Genomic DNA, 24,624 nt, shown 5'->3' with positions numbered 1-24,624 from the left:
TTCATTATTTTGTTAATTTGTACAGAAACAGGAAACTAATTTCAGTTATATATTTGTTGGGCAGTTCATACCCTCTTTAAGGTAGATCCCATTGTGGTTCGACTTCGGCGGCACCACCGCCACACCTATTTCTGCATATTAGTAGGAGTGTTAAGCGCTGATTTGTTTTGGTCTGAAGGGTGTGGTAAGGGAGACATATTTTTCCGAGGCGGTCCAGCATAGTCTTCAGGGGTAGCGGCGCATCTGTGGCTGTCCTCAAGTAGGAATATCTAATCCAATGTTATACATAAAAAACTTATTAAGCGCATGTTGTCAGATTAAACTCTAACCTATGTACTATACTCCTTTGGACAATACTTACCTACCTGCTTTAATAAGATTGTGTTTCCCCATTTTTAGTAACCTGGAACCTACACACATAATAACGTTCTTGTTACTTACGTAATGATTATGTCTTCGCAAAGTATGTTGTCACGTTAACTATTTTTCCTGTAGCTAACCTCGACTCTACCTCTAAACAGGAAAAGTTGTTATTCCCCTAAGATTTGTGCTAGGTTTGGCGATGACTTAATTATGTCCTATTTATGGAAACTGTATAATAATTATGTCATGTTTAGAGGACTCATTATATATTTCAATATATAACTGGCACATAAATGTCCAGTAGAAGATTTTTGATGGTTTTAAAACATGTAAATGTGTATATTAAAAGGTATCGACAAACTTTGTAACTATTTTAATTATTCTATTTCCAAAATATCTTCTACTCTACTACAAAGTTAAGCAAAGCATGAGCTTATGAGAGAAAACCCTCAAATTTTCATGATTTATAACTTGAAGAGCGTAACAAGGAAGCTAATCGTACAAGTTTGAAGAGAAATCTTTAAAGGAGGTAACAGGTAAATGACTCACGCATTAATATCAGTGAAGACATATTAATATACATATATAGTACTACGCAAAAGTAACAGCTGACAAGTTTGTTGAAAACAGGAAAAACAGGTTTAGTTGATTGGATTTTTGATTGACCAAAAACATACTTTAAATAGAGGACATTATTTAAATATGTTTATTTTTAAATCCCTGTCTTAATGGATTTATATTTAAAGATTTCGCAAGTATAATCTTATAATCCTCAAATTAACTATATGGTTATTTATTAACTTCCGTCTTTAAAAGGTGAATGTTTTTTGCGTTCTTTCTTTGTTCCTGTACTTATATTGGTGGATATATTCCGTGTTGAATACGACTTTCTGTTTAAATGGTATGAATCTCATCTGGCCTACTTTCTAAAGTTTTCTAATGTGAATTCCGTGAATATTCCTTAACATATGTGAAATGGCATACCGTGTCAGAGTCTCCTCGAAGTCTTGACATAGCCGCCATAGCGTCGTGAAAGCGGCCTCGTCTCGCAAGCCAGGTTGGACTCTCGGGCGAAAAGCAGAGGCACGCGAATGCGAGGACTGGCAGCACTATGCACATATGCGCCACCGACCTCCACTGCAGGGCGACTCCAAGAGCGTACACATATAGCACTCCGAGAGAGTAAGCTACGAATGGCGTGCCTATTAGTAGCCCCCTTAGCCGCGGTTCCGAGATCTCTCCCAGGTACACCTGAAATATGAGATGTTTTACACAAAAACGGCAGAATATGTGTTCAGCCTACGTGATATTAAGAAAATAGAGAGGATTTTTTAAGTGATTCAAAAGCGCTGAGGTTTGGAAATTATTATTAAGTAATAAGAAAATATCATGATAAAACTATAATGCAGGCGAGATGTGAATGTCTGAACTCTATCAAGTCCTTGTCCTTGTCGTTTGAAGATAAAATCTTATTTTAATTCGGTGAGAGTTGGTTAGAGCATTTCATCTATGAAACATTTGGTCAAAGTACCTTTACTGTGACTAAATTACAAGATGTTGACTTTTTAAAGAGTTAAGTACCTGTGAAGGAGCAGCCATGATGCCGACCGCGAATCCACATACAATTCTACCGAGTAATATCAGGGCGTGATGTGTGGCAGAGCCAATGAGGATCCAGCCCAGGACGAGGGGTAGCGTGGAAGCTTGTAGCGTCCGCTTCCGCCCTATAGCCTCCATCACAGGACCCGATATCATCGATCCCAACGGAGTTGCAGCTGAATGTATGCTAGCTGTAAAGAACCGTTAGTTAATATCTTTTGGATAAATATTTAAATTATATCTACTATGTAATTATTTTTAACAGTAACATGTCCTCGTTTTTTTATTTGTACAATCTTCTACATTGTAAAAATAAAAAAACGAGATTGAATGTGGCCACTGCCGCCCATAAAAGTTATTTTGTTATTGATCCCAGATAGAATTGGTGACTTACTTCATCACTGAAACGTGGTAGCTTCCGTTGTGGTAGTCAAACCAGGACACAGCGGCGTTTAACTCTGTTATTATAAAGTTTGGTGTTGAAAGTCTACCGGTTTCTAACCACGAAGGGTTCTGCTAGTCTAGTTCTCTTTCTCAGAATACAAAAGGGTAAAAACGGGACTCTATTATTAATCCTCCGTCTATCCTTCTGACCGTCTGTTACGTGTCTATCTCTTGAACCGTAGTCAGTGTTGGCAACCTGGGAGATGGCGTTGATCGTACCAGGGGCGTAAAATTATCGTATCTGACGAAAAATTATCGTACATTTCATAAGAACGCGGGCGCGAGTAGAGATGTGCCTACTTTGGACTCGAATACCAAAAATGGCCCACTCGGCACATCATTAGGCGCGATGCACGCGTTCTTATGAAATGTACGATAATTTTTCGGCAGATACGGTAATAAAAATATATTTTTTATTAATAAATCGCCCTTTTTTCGAAAAAAATTATCAATTAAAGGCATATATATAATACGTTTATGAATTCATTAAAACAGTTTCCCAAAAAGTTTCAAGTAGCCAATTATCGTACATTTGCGTACGATAATGACTCGCTATCGTACATCGTACGGTGGTATCAAATTATCGTACATGTACGATAATTATCGTACGGTTGCCAACACTGACCGTAGTTGAGAGAGACATGTCATTTTTAAGAGTGTATGGCTCTATGGTACTATGGCCTCTATACCAAAAATATTAAAAATAAAATATCTAAACTGTGGTAGTTCTCAATCCCCATACAGGAAACCGGCATTTTTTAGCGTTTTTCGGTTTATCTATTGAATCGTCGTCGAAGAGACTTAAAATTTTCGATAAAATGATGCTCATACGGAACCCTCCGTACGCGACTTCGACTTGCACATGGTAAATTATTTTTATTTAAATTCATCTTGTCTTTATCTCTGTAGATAAGAAACTGATTTAAATAATAGGTAAGTAACCATACAATTGTGCATATGAGTAAATTCAATATAAGCTATTCACACTGTAAGCATCTGTTCATACGTTTAATGAGTAATGAGCTCGTTTTTGTTAAGTGATCGCGCATTTGTACCGTTAATTGTCTATTCACGTTGTCTTTATTTATATTCACGTTTTCTTCATTTACGTTGCATTTTAAATTGTTATGTATGGTTTGAAATGGGTGAAGCAAACGACACATGTAAAACATTCATCATTAAGTGTATGTATAGTACTAATGGTTTGATATTAGGTACATACATAATCAGTTTGCTAACAACAACGGCCGTGTATTCTTTTACCTGTTTTTCTTAGGTTCTCTTACTTATGTTCTTGTAGTTCCCGGACTAAAATAGGGTAATGGTATCCCCTGCCTGTCGAAAGAGGCGACTACTGTACCATGCCCATAGACATTTGTCAACCTAAAATCGGTCGCTGAAGCTTTGCTAAATTTGAGAACTAAATAGGAACGTCATATATAAGTGACACACTTAGGACACCTCCTAATATTTATGAATTACTTACGTATATAGGTATATTTTTCAAAAGTTGTCGTATGAGTTTTAATTTTTCCGCAATGTTTCATTGATTTTCGTTTTGTAGATTTGTAAAGTATAATATATTTATAAATACTATAATATTACAGAACATGTAATGATCAAGATGTCGGTTGGAATTATGCAAAATTGCACAAGGCAATAAGGATTCCTCATTAATTTCAAATTACGATTGCTTAACCAAATACTAACGCACAACAAAAAATATCGCAGAAAAAGTGGGCAAGTGGTTGACATAACTTACGGATGTAATTTAAATTTTAATCATGAAATTACGAATATTTTAATAACGTAATTATACTATGGTCTTGTGGGGATCAAACCCGTCCCCTTAGCATAGGCAACCTATCTTTTTTGCACCATAAAACGTTAATAATAAATGTTCACAACAACAACAACAATAGTTATAGGGGTCTGACTGGCTGACTGACTGGTCTGGGGTTGTTTTCGCCATCTGCACTTAAACCACAGAGTTATTGTAAAATGTGAGGACCCTTTGTGGTTCGACTATGACAGTATTTGCAGTACCTACCTTTTTTTTTATTTTCGAGGGGGAAACCTTCAAAAGGTACCCGACGACGTGGGAGCGACGTCGGGACACACACGTTAAATTTACAATATTTCTGCTTTGTAATAGAAGTATTAAATATTGCTGTGTTAAACTTCATCAGGTGTGGTAATGCAAATATACCTACAAGAGTCGTTCCTACTTAGTCCTCAGGTTTGCAGCCCTTTATAACATCGAATGTAAAATTTCAAGGCCGGTAATGACTATTACTAACAGGCATATTGAATGCTTGTGTGTTTAAAATGCGTATAAATGATATAAAGTACGTAAATTACGTAAATTACGTACTTTAAATAACTGCCTAACTATCAATACCTAAGTAGCAAAATATCCGTCATTAAAAAGTTAAGTATGTCTACTTATGTAGTGAAACCTATTTGTCATCATTATCGTAGTCTCTTCATCATTTATGAAGCGTAACAAAGGTTTTTTTTTCCTTCAACTTCATATTTTATTGTTCAGTTACGAGCAAGTTAGGAACAGAGCCTATACTTATGTAAATTTCAGCTGATCTGTATTTTTGCACAGTAGCTCCATATTCATTGAAATTTACTGTCAATGCTTGCTAAATTTATTCTAAGAGAATAATTTACCAATAAATATATCATGTATAGTCCGCTTAAAAGTCCGCTTTGAATATAGAAATGAACCGCGTCGCCATGGCAAATTGTATGACCTGCTCGCAACAACTTCAGAGCGGACTAGCAGTTTGGCGCAAACTATACATAACTAAATATTTGTACCTACCATGAAGAAACCGCTTTACAATATTGCTTATCGTTTTTTCATTGAAATAATAGTGGGTAATTATTAACTGACATTTACTTGACCGTACTGATCTTGGGTACTTAAAAATAGCTGTCTTTAAATATCCTATGTACCAAATGAAGGTTCATGTAAGCACTTTTATTAGAGTCAATTTAAACAAAACAAGTTGCTCATGCATCATGTTTTTCCTCAATGATTATTTAAAGTTTTACGATGGAAATTTGCGTCGTACTTAACTATCAATACTACTTGATATTTTCAATTGAAGTATGACGCGTATGCATTTCTCAAACGGTTGGACGGACGGAAACAAATGAGTTGCCGGCGGATTCATCTAAATTGAGGGAAGTATAACATTGTTTACTATATAACATAGCATGGTATTGATTTATTTTAGCCGACTTCAAAAAAGGAGGAGGTTTCTCAATTCGACCGTATATATGATTTTTTAATGTTTAATGTTTGTTCAGGGATAAAACTTTGTTGTTTATGAACCGATTTTGATGTTTTTTTTGTTGAAATGAAGATATTTCTAAGATGGTCCCACTATAGGGAAATCAGGTTCTGATGATGGCAGACCAGAGAAATCGAGGTACTCTATATATTTCTGGATAACGGCGTAAACAGCGTGTCCAATATGAGCACCGACTTCAGAACTATGAACTAAACCAACATTTATTTCAATTAATTTTAGACATAGAAGTCGGTTGTATTTTTTTGTTATTATTTTTTGATAATATTATATATTTAATATACATATTTAAAATGTGTGCTTCTTCTTTGATTTTAAGCTATCGTCGGATCAGTAGGTGCCAGTGTGATTGAGACCAAGATTTCCAATTTTCGGACCAAGTTTGATTTAGAATATTTCTTTAATTTTCTATTATATCTGACAATCTCAGCTTCCCTGCTGAGCTTCTCTCAATTTTATTGTTAGTTTATATAGATTTATAAATCCTTACAAGTACCTAATTAGCAACTTTTGAATAAAATCGGGAACGTGATCTGGTGTTAAGTGGTCACATGACATGCATATCTGGAACCAATCCCAGATGCATTGGTCAAACCGTGAGTGTGACTTATTCGCGAATGATTGGTTGGAAACATTGTCAGCTATACTTGAAGTTAGGCGAGCGTGAAGTATGACTGATTTCTTTAATTAATGTAAATGGGTGTAACTAACCGTTTCAATCAAAGTGAAGTTAAGTAAATAATAAGAATAAGGAGAACGATGGTGAGAGGCCTGAGTAACTAGGGTCCCCTAGGTTGATGGTACTAGGGAACATTGATTATGAGGAAAAAGTTAGTACGCCTCAACAAATATCTTTGGTAAGTAGGTAGGTACTGTAGTTCCGGGACCAGAATAGGGCTACGGTATCCCCTGCCTGTCGTAAGAGGCGACTAAAAGGGGCTTTCGGGGTTACGGGCGGCAAGAGTGGGAGCTCGAACCGCCCGGCTAGCGACCCCGGGAAGGACGACGGTATGTGTGGTCGCATTCCGTCGTATACACCAGACGGTGTGGTGACACAAAGTCACCTGGGCGGAGCCCGACGGGGCAGTGCGCTGAGAGGACTCCGGTCGCGTTCCTTTGGAGATCCCGGAGTCCTCTACGCAGCGCCGAGGACGGCCACCAGGGGGGTTTTAGTGCGGTAAAAGTCCCACATAACCCCGTGTCGCTCCCACGGCACCGGGTACCTTTTGAAGGTTTCCCCCTCGAAAGTATTATTAACATAGTATAAAGTGAGTTTATCTCTAAAATCCGGTACCTAAGTAACATAAACGTTAAAGTAGACATTGTTGAAAGATATCGGAAACAAAAGCAAACGATTTAAAACTAGAGATAACGGTATAGTGATCTTCAAGAAATACCCATAATAATGAAGAGTTTGGTGTTTGTTTTACTTTGCCAGTAAGTGGCGTAGGATATTATTTGGATTATCACTGGATATTTGTCGCTTAAAGTGGCTTCGGACAGGAATTTGCTGGAGTAATTTCGTTTTGGCATGCACCTATGACACTTTCTACACATCCATAGGCCTTAAAGTAGTATATGCTATATTTATAACTAGAATTCCCTGTGTCGTGTCGAATTTTTATATTGATACTCGTAACACTTAAGCTTAATGGCTATCAACAAAAAAGAAAATCAGTTAACAAACTATCTCTAGTTCGTGATCTTTCTCTCGAAAAAGGTACAGAATTATTTTCACTAGTTATACCTATAAAGGTTTTATTAATATTTATAATAAAGTATGACATGCCATTGTCTCATGCACTTTTTACTGACAAAAATACGGTAGTTGATACTCATTTAAACGTCAAAGAGATTATAATACAGTGGAATATAGTAGATTGATTGTTTAGCTCATAAACATGTCTGTGATATGATATTGTTTTTTACTTCCTACTAATATTACAAATGTGAAAGTCGGTCTCCGTTTCACGAAAACTAAGTAGAAAAGTTTTGGATGAAATTTGGCACACACATTGACCGTGACCAGAATAGCACATAATTATGAAATATCATCATCACATCTCAGTAATAAGTAGTCCCTACAATGATCTTTCATAAATTTTATTTCATAATGACTTCCGTTGCCTTATAAAGGTATGAAAAGTGAGATTTACTTAGGAATGATGCTTTTAATAGTTAAATTCGGCCACGCGTCGCTGTGGCAGTCTGGTATACGAGTAAAATATTAGTGTGAGAGTTATGATACATGTAGATAGTTATTGCCCTGTCCCTGTAGTTTCGGGACCAGAATAGGGCTTTCGGGGCTTCTGGGGTTGCGGGTGGCAAGAGTGGAAGCTCGAACCGCCCAGCCAGTGACCCCGGGAAGGACGGCGGTATGTGTGGTCGCATACCGTCGTACGCACCAGACGGTGTAGCGAGCGCCAAGCTCACCTGGGCGGAGCCCGACGGGGCAACGCGCTAAGAGGGCTCCGGTTGCGTTCCTTTGAAGATCCCGAAGCCCTCTACGCAGCGTCGAGGACGGCCACCGGGGGGTTTTACTGCGGTAAGAATCCCACATAACCCTACGTCGCTCTCACGACACTGGGTACCTTTTGAAGGTTTCCCCCTCGAAAACAAAAAAAAAATAGATATTTATTGCCCAAATATATTTGTTTTATTCAAGTAAACATCGCAGAATTGAATTAATCCTGGGGAACTACAAATTAGAAATACCTTTATATACTATAGGTATAGAAACAATGTTGTGTAAACATTGCGGGTGTGGTAAACATTAATACATGAAAGCTCAACACTTATACATGAAGATTGCCGCTAACGTAAAAATAACCTCACGTTCACACGAAAAACGTGGGCGGAAGTTAGTATAAAATATGTTCTTCATTTCATTGTCATGTTGCGGATAACGTTTTTCAATCATATGCGATTCATTATCTTCTATTATTTATCATTTTCTCTAACTTAACTGTCAATCTAGACATTTAACACAATTTTTGATAAGGATACGTGCGTAAAACTTTTAAATCTAGACCTAAAATTTATACACAGCTATAGCTATAAGATTTACCTTATTTGATGTGTGATCGCTACACGCGGTTTTAACAGACTTCCCAGAGGTAAAAGCTTTTCTATCAATCGCGTATATATTATTCTTTAATTTTAAAACGTCACTAAATCAAACAGCTTAGCTCGACCTAATTTCGAATATGACGACATCGATTTCAAGCGGCTCCCAGGGGAATATAGATAGAGTTAGTAGTTTGCAGTTGTCCTATTATTGCTCGGTAATAGTATTCGCGTTGCTGTGTTTTTCATCAGACTAATGCCTGTTATTTATCTACACTAATATTATAAAGAGGAAAACTTTGTTTGTTTGTTTGGTTGTAATGAATAGGCTCAAAAGATACTGGACAGATTTTAAAAATTCTTTCACCATTCGAAAGCTACACTATACACGAGTAACATAGGCTATATTTTATATGAAATATATGAGATAAATAGATTTAGAGGCGGTACAAAGTTTGCCGGTTCAACTAGTATTCAATATATCCATGTGGTGCTTACCAAACATTAAAATATGTCAATTTCTAATAGACAGGAAGGTAGGGTCGATACCCTACCTTCCTGTCTAAGATCGATATCTTTGGTAGTCACTTTAGATTGATTAATTATTAATATTGGGCGTATAACTCATAGGTCTCAAAGGTAACAACGCAATTATGGACGGCGTCGGAACGAATAATGCGTGAAAGACCAATCCCGAGTATTCCTTATCTATAGATCATGAAAAAGCAGGTGTTTGTACTTACCAATCCAAGAACCCATTTCGTCATCTATCTGTAAGCTGGAGTTCTCTGTCCGCAGCTGAGGCAACGCTACTGCCGAGAAGCCGATGGGGTGGCCCGCGCCAGCCGCTAATACCAGCACTGCACATGTTATTAAGCACTGAAACAAGGAGAATATAATACAAACTGTACTAGTATTAGGATATCAGAAATTTAAGAACTTTCTTAACGTACTAAGTAAATATATTATTTAAGTAAAGAAATACGGTCCATGCCATCTGGTTGTATGTTGCTATTGTCGCCCATAGACAAATCAATTTGAGATAAAAAAAATTAAGATTTCTCTTCGGTTTGTCGTACAACACAACAACAAGGCAGTTGTGTTTGTCTTGTAGCAGCAACGTTCTAGTTTGAAGAATGTGGTGAAGTAAACTATAGAATTAGGTTTTCCAATTTAGTTTACTCTAGGGAGTAGTCGCTTGGCTCTACATTAATTAGGATTAGTTATATCTATCTATTGGTTCCATTGGATAAAATCCATTGGCTGCTTTACTTGAATCTTTCAGTAAAGTTCATACCTTCTTAGTGCTATATTAACTTTTATTGGAATAAATAACTCATTAAAATTTTACATTTAAAAAACATCAAATAATTACGGATTTTAATTAGCAGCCATTTTTTGCCATTTCATTTGTTATGATTATGATGGATTATAATAGTTTTTTTGCCATCTTAATTATGTAAGTTGACTTCTATTATGTTACTAGATGACCCGGTGAACTTCATACCACCTAATTATGAGTGACTATCTGTACCTCGTGGTTTCACTCGTGTAATTTATGTATTATGTCCATAAACTACTGGTAAATATTAGGAAATGGCCACAGGAGAACAGGAAAATAAAAAATACAATTAAATAAAATTCACTCTACCTCTCTGCACTCTGTTATTTTTTTACCGACTTCAAAAAGGAGGTGGTTATAAATTCGGCCGGTATCTTTTTTTTATGTATGTACACGAATTACTCCGCCGTTAGTGAACCGATTTTAATAATTATTTTTTTATTGTGTTATTTTTTATTGTAGGTTCTAATGAAATTACAAAGTCAGTTCATCATTGACTATTTAAGGGTCTGATAATGTGGCTCGGAGACAAAATATGTAACTCCTCAACCGATGGGGATATTTGAGTTGTGTTTGAAGATATTTGGTGTAAGTTCTAACGAAATTGCAAAGTCAGTTCATCATTGACTATTTAAGGGTCTGATAATGTGGCTCGGAGACAAAATATGTAACTCCTCAACCGATGGGAATAATTGAGTCGTGTTTGAAGATATTTGGTGTAGGAGGTTCTAATGAAATTGCAAATCATTGACTATTTAGTTAGGTTAGGTTGGAACACATAAGACAATATAAAACTAAGCGGGCAGGGCGCGGCAGCGCCCTGCGAGCGGGCGGTTCCAATCAATGTAAATTCAGACCGTACCTTAATTCATGATCACGTTTATACAATTTTATATTGTATTAATATAAATGTTATTATGTCATCACTAAAAAGGGTAAAAAAAATTTTAACAAAAAATACAACCGACTTCTATGTCACTACATAGTAAAAAATAATTCAAATAAATGTTGGTTTAGTACATATTTCTGAAGTCGGCGCTCAATATATTTCGTTCGAATTATTTTTTACTTTGTAGTGACATAGAAGTCGGTTGTATTTTTTGTTATTTTTTTTACAAACACGCGAAAAGAAGTACCTATAACTTCAATAACGGTTTTTTTTAAAGAAAGTTTATTTACTTATAGTACTCTAATCGGGTTGTTGAATAGCTAAAAATGCTGAAACAGGTGTGTAAATAGAAAGGCGATTTATAACAGTCTTAAGGGTTGATCTAAAAAAGCAAACAGTGACTCAGATGCTTCATTATGTCTTATGATAATTTTCTTAGTGCTCCAAATTAACGGATATTAAATTAAAGTTCCATACCCGATTAAACGACCCTAAAGGTTGATTTTCCAAAAACGGTGAAAAATGTGTTCTATTATTTTGAATCAAAAAGCTAAATTCCAATTTTCATAGACTTTGCTTCAAAATCTGCCGATTTCTAAACGAAGTGTCTTCTAAAGCCAAATGCAAATTTTTACAGTTTTTGCTTCCAAATTAACGGATTTGAATATAAAATTCCAACCCCTACTTAACCAACTTAAGGGTTGATTTTGCAAATATCGTAAAATAGATATTTAATTACTTTCTATCGAAATCCTATCAAATACCAATTTTCATATAGATTTGCATCAAAACTGGGGGACTTTAATACAAACTTTCAACTCTTATTTATTCACGGAAACGCGGTCGAACAGGATAAAAAGTATCCTATGTCCGTCTCCTGGTTCTAAGCTACCTCTCCACCAATTTTCAGTCAAATTGGTTCAGCCGTTGTTGAGTTATAAAATGACTTCACGGAAACGCGGTCGAACGGGATAAAAAGTATCCTATGTCCGTTTCCTGGTTCTAATCTACCTCTTTACCAATTTTCAGCTAAATCGGTTCAACCGTTCTTGAGTTATAAAATGACTTCAAGGAAACGCGGTCGAACGGGATAAAAAGTATCCTATGTCCGTCTCCTGGTTCTAAGCTACCTCTCCACCAATTTTCAGCCAAATCGGTTCAGCCGTTCTTGAGTTATAAGTGGAGTAACTAACACGACTTTCTTTTATATATATAGATAGAGGTACCTACTTAGATTCTGTTCCTGGAGGTTCAATTAATTACATTTGGCGATTTCTTGACTTCTTCGTAGTAATTTAATATTGCCAGGATTTTTTTAATGCGGGAAAAGCGTATGATATTTGCTGCAATCGAACTCTCTCTCCCACACGGAAGATTGGGTGGGATTTGGATTGACCAATCCCCCATCCCCCCTAAATGCTTCAATTAATTACAGATTGCCCCTTAAGTTCTATATTTATTACGTGAACATGTATATAATAGGTATCCTTTCCTTCACTTTGTTATTTAAACGCTACGATCACGAATGTAATCTATTATATTATACTAGCTGACCCGGCAAACGTTGTGTTGCCATATAAATGTTAAGGTTCAACCCTTGTCACTAAGGGGTATAAAAATAGATAGTAGCCGATCCTCAAACCTACTGCATATGTGTATAAAATTTGGTGAAAATCGGTAAAGCCGTTTCGGAGGAGTACGGTAACTAACATAATGACACGAGAATTTTATATATAAGATTACGTATTAATTAACCTGAATTGTTGCTGTTACAAATGTTTAGATAACTTCAACGTCAACTCACCTATCCTGACGTAACCTAATACAGGTTGATTATTGTGTGCTTATTACATTTTATGGATATTAGATAATACGTGCAATTGCATTGGATGGTCAGATGATCAATACTAATATTGACGTTGTTTATTAGCGTTCTTCTCCTATGCATCAAGAGATGTTACCTCTTTATGTTATCAATAAAAAGCTATTTACCATTGAGTGATCATAAAATCTCTCGATATATTATGTGTTCAAGTTTAGTAGACTTTTGGTTACTAGATGTAAATATGCAAATTGCAATAATTAATCCCTAAAAGAGTTAAGAAATTAAAAAAAAATAAGTATATTGGTTTCTAACTTTTAAAATGGAAATAAAGTGAAGGTGGTAGAACCCTTTGTGGTTCGACTCCGGCGGCACCACCGCCACACCTATTTCTGCCTAATAACAGCAGTGTTAGGCGCTGCAGTGTTCCGGTATGAAGGGTGTGGTAAGTAAGACAAACTTTTCCGAAGCGTTCCAGCTTAGTCCTCAGAGGTAGCGGCGCATCTGTGGCTGACTTTAGGTAGGAATATCTAATCCTATCTGGGGTTGATTACAGACGTCCATGCAGCAGCCACTTACCATCAGGTGGACTGCATGCTCGTCTGCTACTCCTATATTGTAAAAAAAGTAACTTTCTATCATTGATTGATTAATTATGTTTATTTGTCGAAATTACAACTAATTGAACGAAGTTCCAGAGCGAGATTACCTTCGTTTAAATTTATTTTCTTTCTATCCCTTAATTTTTATAGATATTTTTAGATAAATATTCGTGTTTAATTTAAAGACAAAAAGTTGGCAATTAGTAAATAATATATACCTTTTTCTTGTACCACGATACGGAAATACTGCATGCATATGCGACACGCTAATAATAAACGTAATCTTCAAAAGACATCAACAAGCCCAGCAGGAGACCTACCTAGGCCGAAATAGTTCTATGCATTACTGTCCTGTATGAAATATCACGCGGTATTCTTCCACACTTGTGATATTAATTTGGTCTAGCCACCATTACGGCAAGTGTTCAAACATCATTTGATCCCAATTAAATAGATTGCTTCCTCATGTGACCAGATAAGGAGTGGGCTACTGTGTTGACAGGTTCTAATTAACGAAGGTTCTCGTTGTTGTTCAACTTTATAGTAGTAGAGAATATATTGAAATTAAAAATAGGGGAACTATGTTATCATTGAAGTTATTTTTATATTTTACTCTCTATTGCATTAAAGTGGATGATCTGGATTTTAGGAAGCGATGGCAAGAGTTATGCTTGGTATTTTGCAACGAGAGTCAATTCATAATAAGTATTAAAATATTACTGATGAGTCCTTAAAGGCTATAGAAATCGTATTGGGAAGTGAGGAAGGGGTCATTCTTTTCTTTTGGAAGAAAGATTCGAAACCGGCAACGACATATAGGTAGTCAAAAGGTTCACTAATCACTTGAAAGTTCATATGGATTAAGGATGGTCGGATTTGCGCTAATTAAGAGAGACTTATGTCTCAGATAAAACTTCCAAAGGCTGTTGACTTTTTTATAACATTGAAGCAGCAAACGAGAATACCGTTCACCTGGTGGTAAGTGGAACACTTATTGTGGCTCACGGATATTTGTAATCAGCTCATAGATCATAACCATAAGTTAAGTAGTCTGTGATTGTTGGTAGATCCCGATTTGCAGACGGTAAAATAGTCTTAGATTTAGAGCGTCGCCCGATTGGTCGTTCAAGTCCGTCTATCTAGGTTGTACACATTGAAGGCTTCAAGTAAGAATGTCCCAATAAAAACTTATAGTTATCGAATTTCCAAACTAAATAACTGGTTATTCGTACCATCATCGCGTAATTTTATTTTTATCAACGACTTTCGGAAAGTGTTGTTATTTCTTGTCTAACGTTATAATTGGCTTGTATTAATTAATTATGTAATAAATTCAGTGTTTTTAACCTGACTGTGAGGGTAATATTTTTCGAGCGTATGTTTGTATTTTTCCGTCTTTGGCACCCCCAGCAATTCAAACGGCTCGATGGATTTTAATGTGACATATTATTACGAGGTGTTATTAGATTTATCTCTAAATTATGTCTAAATATTAATACTGATGTGGCCTACATTTTTAAGCAGTCGAGGTTTTGTTTTTATAATAATTCTCTAGTTATGTACCCACTTATGCCCGTATAATGCTTTGGTTAATGTCCTTCGCATATTAAGATAATTACTTGTCTTTATGAAAAAATCTTAATTATTATTAGTGTAGGTACTGGGTTATTTTGTAGATGGTTGCATTAAAGGTAATTAGCGTTCTCTAGTAACATAATTATTTTTTATGTTTAATTCATTACCATACATAGATAGATAATGTTTATGTACCTAATTATCTAGTATTTATCTGAAATTATCTTTAAATCTGAAATTTTATCTGATTGTCTGAACACATAGTGCTTCCTGTGACCCATCCGATATTTCGCTAAAATATACCTACACAAGATAAGTACCTATACCTTGAATAAAATAAAACAATTTGATCTGAAACGATTGCGAGAGAAAAAATCGTTTTCGTTGTTAACAATTTTATTTATGAGTTATGCAATTCAGATATCGATCCGTTTAAGGTTACAATATACATACATATTTAGAAGCCGTGACATCCCAAGGAATATTTCCAAATTTTTATCATTGAACGATAATAAAAGCTTGCAAAATAATGCTAAATATGGCATGGAACGTAAAGCTTTAAACCTTGACCTGAAACCAAATTGAAGAGACAAAACCTAATAAATGGCATCTACATCGAATAAGGTTATTGTGAGCTGCCATAAATCCATACACATGCTATCTTTATTATCATAATGCCATTTTCTTATTGTAATTTGGACATATTTGAATAATCTTCTTTTTGGGACAATGTTTTAATTTAAATAAGTGATAAAGTTATCCTTAAGTAAGAGTCTGACATGTTTGTAAGAAAGAAAATTAAGAAACTGAAATACAATTTATTCTCGAATAGGACAGTCACCATATTATTGTGATTATTATATTATTTTTGATCATTAGGTACCTGTTATTAATTGTTACCATTTATTCAGGATTGATAAAAATATATCTAATACAAATATTTATGTTATATACAGTACGATAAGTAGGTACATAAAAGATATATAAAAATATCTCCAGGCGTCCAAAGTATTATAATAAATACCTAGGTATTATTTCAGTGGGAATAGTCCTTTAAATAACTGCTGAAGTCCTTGAATGTTACATTCTAATTAACTAATAATATTAAATTACAAGGCTATATATTAGATGAGTTGTTATTTCTGCAATGACAAGTCGTATATTTTTTACATAATGTTGAGTTCGCCATATGCAAATTGAAGGCAATTCTATTGTTTTGTTTTAAGTATCTACTTATTTACAGTACTCATATGGCATGTACTTAAATCAGGTCATTATTTCTTTTGCAAATAATGTTTTACGTTTGCTGTACGTTATTACGGCCGCAATCATCATAATAGTGTGGAATTGATAGAACAAAAACGTTATAATATGAAACTGTAAGGCTGGGTTTACATGGCATCGTACTGCACGTTTTATATTGCATATTATTTAAAACGTACAATCACTTTTCTATGTCAACTAGTTTAAATTTTTTATTGATATCGAAAGTGACTATTTAGGGCGCACAACAGATCAAAATATTAAAAAAAATCGTACAACGATATTTTTTTGCTGTACTTAATGTCGCAAACCAAATGCGTTACATTTTATTATGTGGTCTACGTGTTCATCGTTGTACCTACCTATTTTGCAGAATATAAACGTCATCTCAACCACAGTACCCAAAGAACGTGCCAATTTTTGGGCACTTTTATCTATAAACATTGCACATGTCAGATACGGACTGTGGTTGACAAAATCATAATTTCTATACAATATTTTGCCAGGCACGATCTGTCTGCGTGGCTGTGTTACGATAGATATCGATACATTACTATACATTTAATAAGAGAGTTTTTTATAATATAGGAGTAGCAGACGAGCATGCAGTCCACCTGATGGCTATTGCCTCCCGTGGGCATCTGTTATCAACCCCAGATAGGATTTAATATTCCTAGCTGAGGTCTATCAAAGATGCGCCGCTACCCCTGAGGACTAAGCTGGAACGCCTCGGAAGAGTATGTTACCTTTACCACACCCTATAAATCAGAACACAGTAGCGTTTAACACTACTGTTACTAGGCAGAAATAGGTGCGGCGGTGGTGCCGCCGGAGTCGAACCACAAAGGGTTCTACCACCTTCTGACATACTTTTCGTCCACCACGGCATGTTTTTGACACTTAAGTCTGAGGATGTAAACGAACCATTCCTGGATAAGATTTGTTCTGCACAAAAATCGTGCAATATGTCATGTGAGCTCAGCGTTAAGTACGTAACATGATGATGTGATATCCTACTAATTTTAATATTAGATACGGGTATGTCCAAACAACATGCCACGATGTTTCTCAGAATCCTATCATTTGTAAAATGAAATCCATATAGGTACATTGCCTAATGCGTATATTATGTCTCTATGGTTTTATAATTGCATAAACATTCTTAGATACCGTGGTTATGAGTGTATTCATTTTGAATATTTGTTTTTAATAATTTAATATTAATAATGCGCCTAGATTAAATCTATTTTGAAAATTAAATTTGTGTGAAAATTAATACACCTAAAATCTTAAGAGTCCGCCTGAAGTATCACCAATGGACAACTGTTACCCTTACCATGAGTTTTTACGTTTTGACAAATATGACTGTTTTGGTATTTGTTTACGTATTTGCCCATATAAATTCCAATCAGCGCCCCTAGCGGATTGTATCAGAACTATAGTGTCAGTAAAGTAATATTAAATGTCTAAATTGACAAAATGGCGCGTTATGTTTTGTCTCTCTTTTTTGACTTTTTTGCGAACATGTGAGGGAGACAAAAATACTTGATAAGTGCTCAAGTCTTATTGTTACGTTTACTCAGTCTACTGAAGCAAACGGAACAGAATAATGGATTGAGTAAAGGTAACGTAAAATTGTGGTATGTTTTGAAAACTCACGCTAAGGGTACTGTTGTGCACTCGTGCTCAAATCTCAAGTTTAACAGGACTGAGTTGGAATGCTTTAAAAGTAACATACTTTGAAAGACCCATCAAAGTAGAACACGGCTCCGTAATCTATAGTTACGTTGCTGACACCTCGGGAAGTACTCAAGTATATGTTTACCTAATAACTAGCTGAGGTTTAATTAACTTTAATTACTTGGCGATTTGTACTTACCTTGATTATAAGATACCTAGGATTGTATTCTCTACATAGATGTGTCTAAAATCATTATCGCTCTATACCGGAAATTTGACAAAAATAGCCATAAATCTCCCTAATAGGTCGGCTGAGCGCAAATAAAACTGCTATAGAGATTGCCGGATGTTTAGCCGCTCCCGCTTAGCTTTGTAACGTAATCTCCCTCCATTTCCGTTCTGACTCATAGCAAACAAAAATATTAGGAAAAATGACAATTTGACAATGTAATAACCCAATGCTAGATAATGATAATTATAAACAAAAAGATAATCGTCCTCATTATTTCAATTCAGTATGAAGTATCCAATTTCTTGAAATGTTTAATTACAAAACAATCATAAAATTATTATGTACCTAGCACCTACCACTTAACACTGGAATTTTATATTATCACGAGATTTTGCCCGTGGCTTCGCTCGCGTTACGAAGTAATATTTTCATCCCCTATTTTATCCACTTGGGGGTAGAATTTATCAAAAACTTTCTTAGCGGATGCAACATCTACTTGCATGCCAAATTCAGCCCGATCCGTCCAGTGGTTAGGGCTGTGTGTTGATAGATCGCTATGTCAGTCAGTCACCTTTGAGTTATATATATTTAGATATTTATAATCGTATCGTCGTCGTATATAATGATGCATATTCGTTTGCATACGTGTTTTTACAGTAAAGCAAATATAACAAAATATTAATTATTAAACATTTTGAATTATAATTATCTTTCAATTTACAGTTTATCGACCGTATTAATTATAATCATATTTTAAGTCCCTTAATTATTTTTGTATTTACTTATAAAATAGCATTATTATTATCAAAGAAGTATTCTCAGCACACCAAAATAGTAGGTAGGTAACTTGTTGACTTCTGGAACCAACTCTATATAGATGAATGGCGCTACCAAAAGCCGATCACAGCTGCGTTATCGTTTTTGAGGGCTAGGATGGTTGCCTTTTATATGAGCGAGCCAATATCCACATCCACCGAAAAGCAAGAACTATTTCATGCTAAAATAATTGTGGCGATGGTTCCGCCACATTTCAAATAAAATAAATATGTGTAAAACTAAGAACTGGTACCTGATTGAATACACCCCGTGAAGATGAATAAGTTTCACCCTTGACGTAAGGAGGGAGGGTGGCGGTGGAGCTGATGCTGCGGAGGAAGCTTTGCAGAGCTTCATACTCTTCCCGAGTCCTGGTTTCCTTGGTCTTCACCTGCGGCTTCTTGTTGTCAGCCAGCATAACCTCGTGGGCGCCATCACTGTACAAGAGACAAGATGTGTTAATGTGTGTTTGGTTTAGTTTTGTTTTGTTTGAAAGGTTATTTATCGAATATTCTAAGCTAAATTGTTAAAATATTAAAATATATTATCTGTACAATTAAAAAATTTCGTGCCTTCCATCTAATGTCTTTTTCATGATCTGTGACACTTGTCTATTCTCTCTACTCTGTGGAACATTGTAAAGTGAATGTAAAGATTTTCAAAGCAATCCAATAAAATCCGATTAATCCACATATCAGTCATTTAATTGTATCAGGTTATGGGCCCAGAATAGCCCGAGTGATCATAAAAGATTAGTAATCTGTAAAAGTGTGATTTCGGCAAGCCGGCAAATACTTAACCTAAAAGTATTCACGCGTACAAGATGTCTTCCAGCAATCCGTTAACATTAATAGAAAAACTAAGCGGCCGAGACAATTACTCAACGTGGAGATTTGCTGTGAAAACATATTTACAGCACGAGGAACTCTGGGATTGCGTTGAGAAAGGCTGTACTGACTCCAAACGCGATACCAAAGCGAAGTCAAAAATAATATTGTTGGTTGACTCCACTAATTACGTTCACATACAAGAGGCTGAAAGCGCGAAGGAAGTATGGGACAATCTTGCCAAAGCCTTCGATGACTCAGGGCTGACACGCCGTGTTGGATTGCTTCGGGAACTGTGCACAACCACACTGACAGGTTGCCAAAATGTAGAGGAGTACGTCAGTAAAATTATGACGACAGCACACAAACTGAGAAATATTGGGTTTAAAGTAGACGATGAGTGGTTAGGAACCTTATTGCTCTCCGGTCTACCCGAGTCATATCAACCCATGATAATTGCAATTGAAAGTTCAGGACTCAAAATAAGTTCAGATTCTGTTAAATCGAAAATTCTACAAGATGTTAAAATGAGTGAAAGTCAAACTTCAGCATTTGCAACTAAGACGAACTTCATAAGGAAAGGAAATAAAAAGTTTATTCCAAAAGGACCTCGGTGCTATTCCTGTAACAAGTATGGACATATCAGCACGGAATGTAAGTCCAAGAAAAATAAAGCAGAAAGCTCAAGTTATGCTGCTGCATTCATTGCTTCTAATAACAGCAGTGATGCTTGGTATGTTGACTCCGGAGCCTCTGCACACATGACCAGACACTGTGACTTATTGTCACATCAGAAAGAATCAGTAATCAAAACAATCAAGGTTGCCAATGAAAAATGTTTACCAGTGAAATGTTCGGGGCAATTGAGTCTAGATGTTTGTGATGAAACAGGTCAGTGCAGTAAAGTTTTACTTCAGAATGTGCTTTTTGTGCCAGAGCTGGCTACTAATTTATTATCTGTTAGCCAAATAATTAGAAATGGTGGCCAAGTTAAATTCAATAGCAAAGGATGTGTTATTCTGAACAAATATAACACTATAGTGGGAACAGCAGATTTAGTGAACAATATGTATCGACTAAATATGTATAACGAACATGCTTACATATCTGATATTGTAGAAAATGATGCATATTTATGGCACCAGCGAATGGGCCATCTGAATTTCAATGACTTAAATAAAATGATTGAAAATACTGAAGGTATGAAAGTACTAAAGAAACAGGATAACAATTTAACATGCATAACATGCCTAGAAGCAAAACAGGCACGATTGCCCTTCAAAAACAAAGGTACACGTGCCTCAAAACTCCTTGAACTAGTGCATTCCGATGTGTGTGGTCCAATGGAGACAGAATCTCTTGGCGGAGCAAAGTATTTCCTAACCTTTACCGATGATTTTTCAAAGAAGATATTTGTTTATTTCCTACGAAAGAAATCAGAAGTAATCGAGAAATTGAAAGAATTCAAAAGATATGTAGAAAATCAAACAGAATGTAAAATCAAGTGCCTTCGAACTGATAATGGCCTCGAGTTCATTAACAACAGTGTCTCTGAGCTACTAAAAAGTAATGGAATTGTACATCAAACCACAGTGCCTTATACACCGCAGCAAAATGGAGTTGCTGAACGATTAAATAGAACTTTAATAGAAAAAGCCAAAAGTATGTTACTTAATGCCAAATTATCTAAACAGTATTGGGCAGAAGCCATTCAAACTGCTGCTTATCTATTAAACAGAATACCAACAAAATCATTGTCATATAAAACTCCTGAGGAGATGTGGTCTGGAACAAAACCAAGTGTTAGTCACCTGCGTGTGTTTGGTTGTGAAGCCATGGTGCACTTACCAAAAGAGAAAACAAAGAAATGGGATCCAAAAGCAAGGAAAGCCATATTCATTGGTTACTGTAGTGACACCAAAGGCTACAGGTTCATAATTCCTACCTCTGGATTAATTGTGAAAAGCAGAGATGCAGTTTTTCTAGAATCAACTGTTGTAAGAAACTATGTTCCGGTGGACTTAACTGAATCAAAGAAGGAGTCTGTAAATGAAGAATTATCGTGTGACAGTCAACAATTAAGTTCCACAAACTCCTCCAGTAGTTGTGAAGAGTATGAATCTTATGATTCATCACCAAACAGCAGCATCTATGTACCAGACAGGAAAATTGACAACCTACCAGTCTCTAATGTCACATTAAGGCCAAGAAACAAACAACTACAATCTAAAACTGAATATTTTGAAACATATCTATGCTACAATGAAGGAAGTCTAGATGTACCTCTGACCTACAAAGACGCAATGAAATCGGCCAATGCAGAGCAATGGAAAATGTCAATAGGTGAAGAACTACAATCACATAGTCAAAATAATACATGGACATTGGTCAAGGAACCAGAAAATGCCAAAGTGATTGGATGCAAATGGGTATTCAAAGTGAAAGATGAACCAACAGGTCCAAGATACAAGTCCCGTCTGTGTGCTAAGGGATATGCACAAACCAAAGGAATCGACTATGATGAAACCTTCTCACCTACGGTCAGATCCTCATGTGAAGCTCCAGAAAAGTGAGACGGTACCCGACAACAATCTACCATACAGAGAAGCAGTTGGATCACTTATACACCTAGCGACTGTGAGCAGACCTGACATTATGTATGCAGTTAGTCTGGTAAGTCAGTTCTTGCACAATTATAATGAGTCTCACTGGAGTGCTGTAAAGAAAATATTGAAGTATTTACGAGGGACCATTGACCTGGGTTTAAGTTATCAGTGTAAGCCACTGTCTTCAGATCTAGTTGGCTATTGTGATGCGGATTATGCCAATGATATAACAACAAGGCGATCTAAGACAGGATATGTCTTTATAAAAAATGGAGCTGCAATAACTTGGTCCAGTCAACGCCAGCAAACTATAGCCTTATCAACCACTGAGGCTGAATTTATGGCTGCCTGTGCAGCCACCAAAGAAACAATGTGGTTGAAATACTTATTAAGTGATTTAGGAGAGTATAAACAAAACTCTGTGTGCCTACATATTGACAATCTAAGTGCTATAAATGTAATTAAAAACAGTGAATTTCACAAAAGATGCAAGCATATAGACATTAAGTATAACTTTGTGAAAGAAAAGTATAATGAAAAAATTATTTCTTTAAAGTATGTAAGCACAGATCATCAGTTTGCTGATATTTTTACAAAAGCATTACCTCGAGATAGATTTAAGTTGTTAAGAGGTAACATTGGTATGTTAAATATAGAAACTTAATATATATTTTTTAAAAATTAATTTTGTGTTTGAAGGAAGGCTCTCATTTGAAGGAAGTGTTAAAATATTAAAATATATTATCTGTACAATTAAAAAATTTCGTGCCTTCCATCTAATGTCTTTTTCATGATCTGTGACACTTGTCTATTCTCTCTACTCTGTGGAACATTGTAAAGTGAATGTAAAGATTTTCAAAGCAATCCAATAAAATCCGATTAATCCACATATCAGTCATTTAATTGTATCATAAATATTTGAAAACAGCTGTTTTGCAGATCAGATTTTCCAGTTAAAGTTCAACAAGAAATAGTTTTTTTTGCTGACGTAAATAGTACCTGAAAGTCCGCATATTGTATATACCCAAATGGATACAATAAGAACCAAGTCAGGCAAATTAGACATAAGAATATTTACTGGTGTTTACAGTAAAGTAGTTCGCATTAAATAGCACCTACTGGGTAAGTATCTACGTAAGCAAGTATCCATTAGCTTACAACAACGTTCATCGACAATGACAGTGACAGTCATATTTTAAAAAATAATACTACTTCCATGTGAATGTATTATTCATAATCACGTTTGTCATGAATTGATAAGAATTATGTTAATTTTTTAGGGTATAAATGTGTAAATAGGTAGTCATCGCGGCCGACTTCTTGCACCACAATTTGCAATAAGTAATGTTTAAACAGCTAGGTAAATAGTTCTGCTCTATAGAAGCTGTGTACCTATATGTGTTCTAGAGTTATTCTGAAAGCATGCAGTCTGTAAATTTATATGAAGTTTCGCACATTTCCTATTCTTCATGATTACTCACGGATGTCTGTTATGGACGGGCCTAACAACTTATGTATTTAGTTATTTGACAATATTCATTTCTGTAGCTCCTCGTCTAAAAATTCATTTATATTTTGGAATTATTATTTCAAATTTACTTTCGGATGAATCTGAAACTACTAAGGATTTTTTAAGGTTGGTTATGGTACATACTTGTATGATTATATGTCTTTGTAACTTGAGGTAAGACGTCTACCTCAATAATATACGAGTAGCTACGCCATAGGCAATATGTGATTAGTGATATGGGTTCTAGTGGCTTCTTAATTAAGGTGAACCACAGATTTGTTGAATTCAGTCAGTTCACATACATGCATGCTAGTAAATTTGTTTACAAGAAAACTAACGCCGAACGCGGTTCACGAATATTACGTTACTAGTAACCGTTTATGATATAAAGTCTGGACAAATATTTCAAATAATTTAAATCTAAGCAGTGCTGACATTTCTCCATTAACCGTGATATAAATTATTGTGACCGAAACGAATGCTTACTTTGTCTGCATAATGAGCATTTTAGGTCACTTACTTACTTTAATAACAAAGACTAAATATCTGAGGTGGCTTTGAAGGTCTAAAGATAAAGTAGAAAAGCGCATTCTTTAGAGCAAAAAGGAAATGCACATACAAAAACAGTTTTTAAAATTTTGCTTATTTGTTAAAATTATATT

General features: G+C 35.5%; 1 protein-coding gene across 2 annotated transcripts in view; it reads right to left on the bottom strand.

The window, feature by feature from the left end:
* The window catches only part of LOC140757358 (facilitated trehalose transporter Tret1), a 45,016-nt gene that overhangs the window by 4,700 nt on the left and 15,692 nt on the right, over positions 1-24,624 (bottom strand). For both annotated transcript variants that reach the window (XM_073093026.1, XM_073093025.1), the window contains exons 2-5: positions 19,273-19,456; positions 9,542-9,677; positions 1,945-2,153; positions 1,348-1,614 (exon numbers count right to left, since the gene is read on the bottom strand). In XM_073093026.1, coding sequence (XP_072949127.1) covers positions 1,348-1,614; positions 1,945-2,153; positions 9,542-9,677; positions 19,273-19,456 — 796 coding nt within the window. The remainder of the gene's footprint in view (positions 1-1,347; positions 1,615-1,944; positions 2,154-9,541; positions 9,678-19,272; positions 19,457-24,624) is intronic.

The sequence above is a fragment of the Epargyreus clarus genome, unplaced genomic scaffold (assembly GCF_041222505.1).
Source record: "Epargyreus clarus isolate Ecla_fem2 unplaced genomic scaffold, WU_Ecla_fem_2.2 ptg000004l, whole genome shotgun sequence".
NCBI lineage: Eukaryota > Metazoa > Arthropoda > Insecta > Lepidoptera > Hesperiidae > Epargyreus > Epargyreus clarus.
The sequence above is the reverse complement of the archived record's forward strand: the minus strand, read 5'-3'. Positions and strand labels throughout refer to the sequence as shown.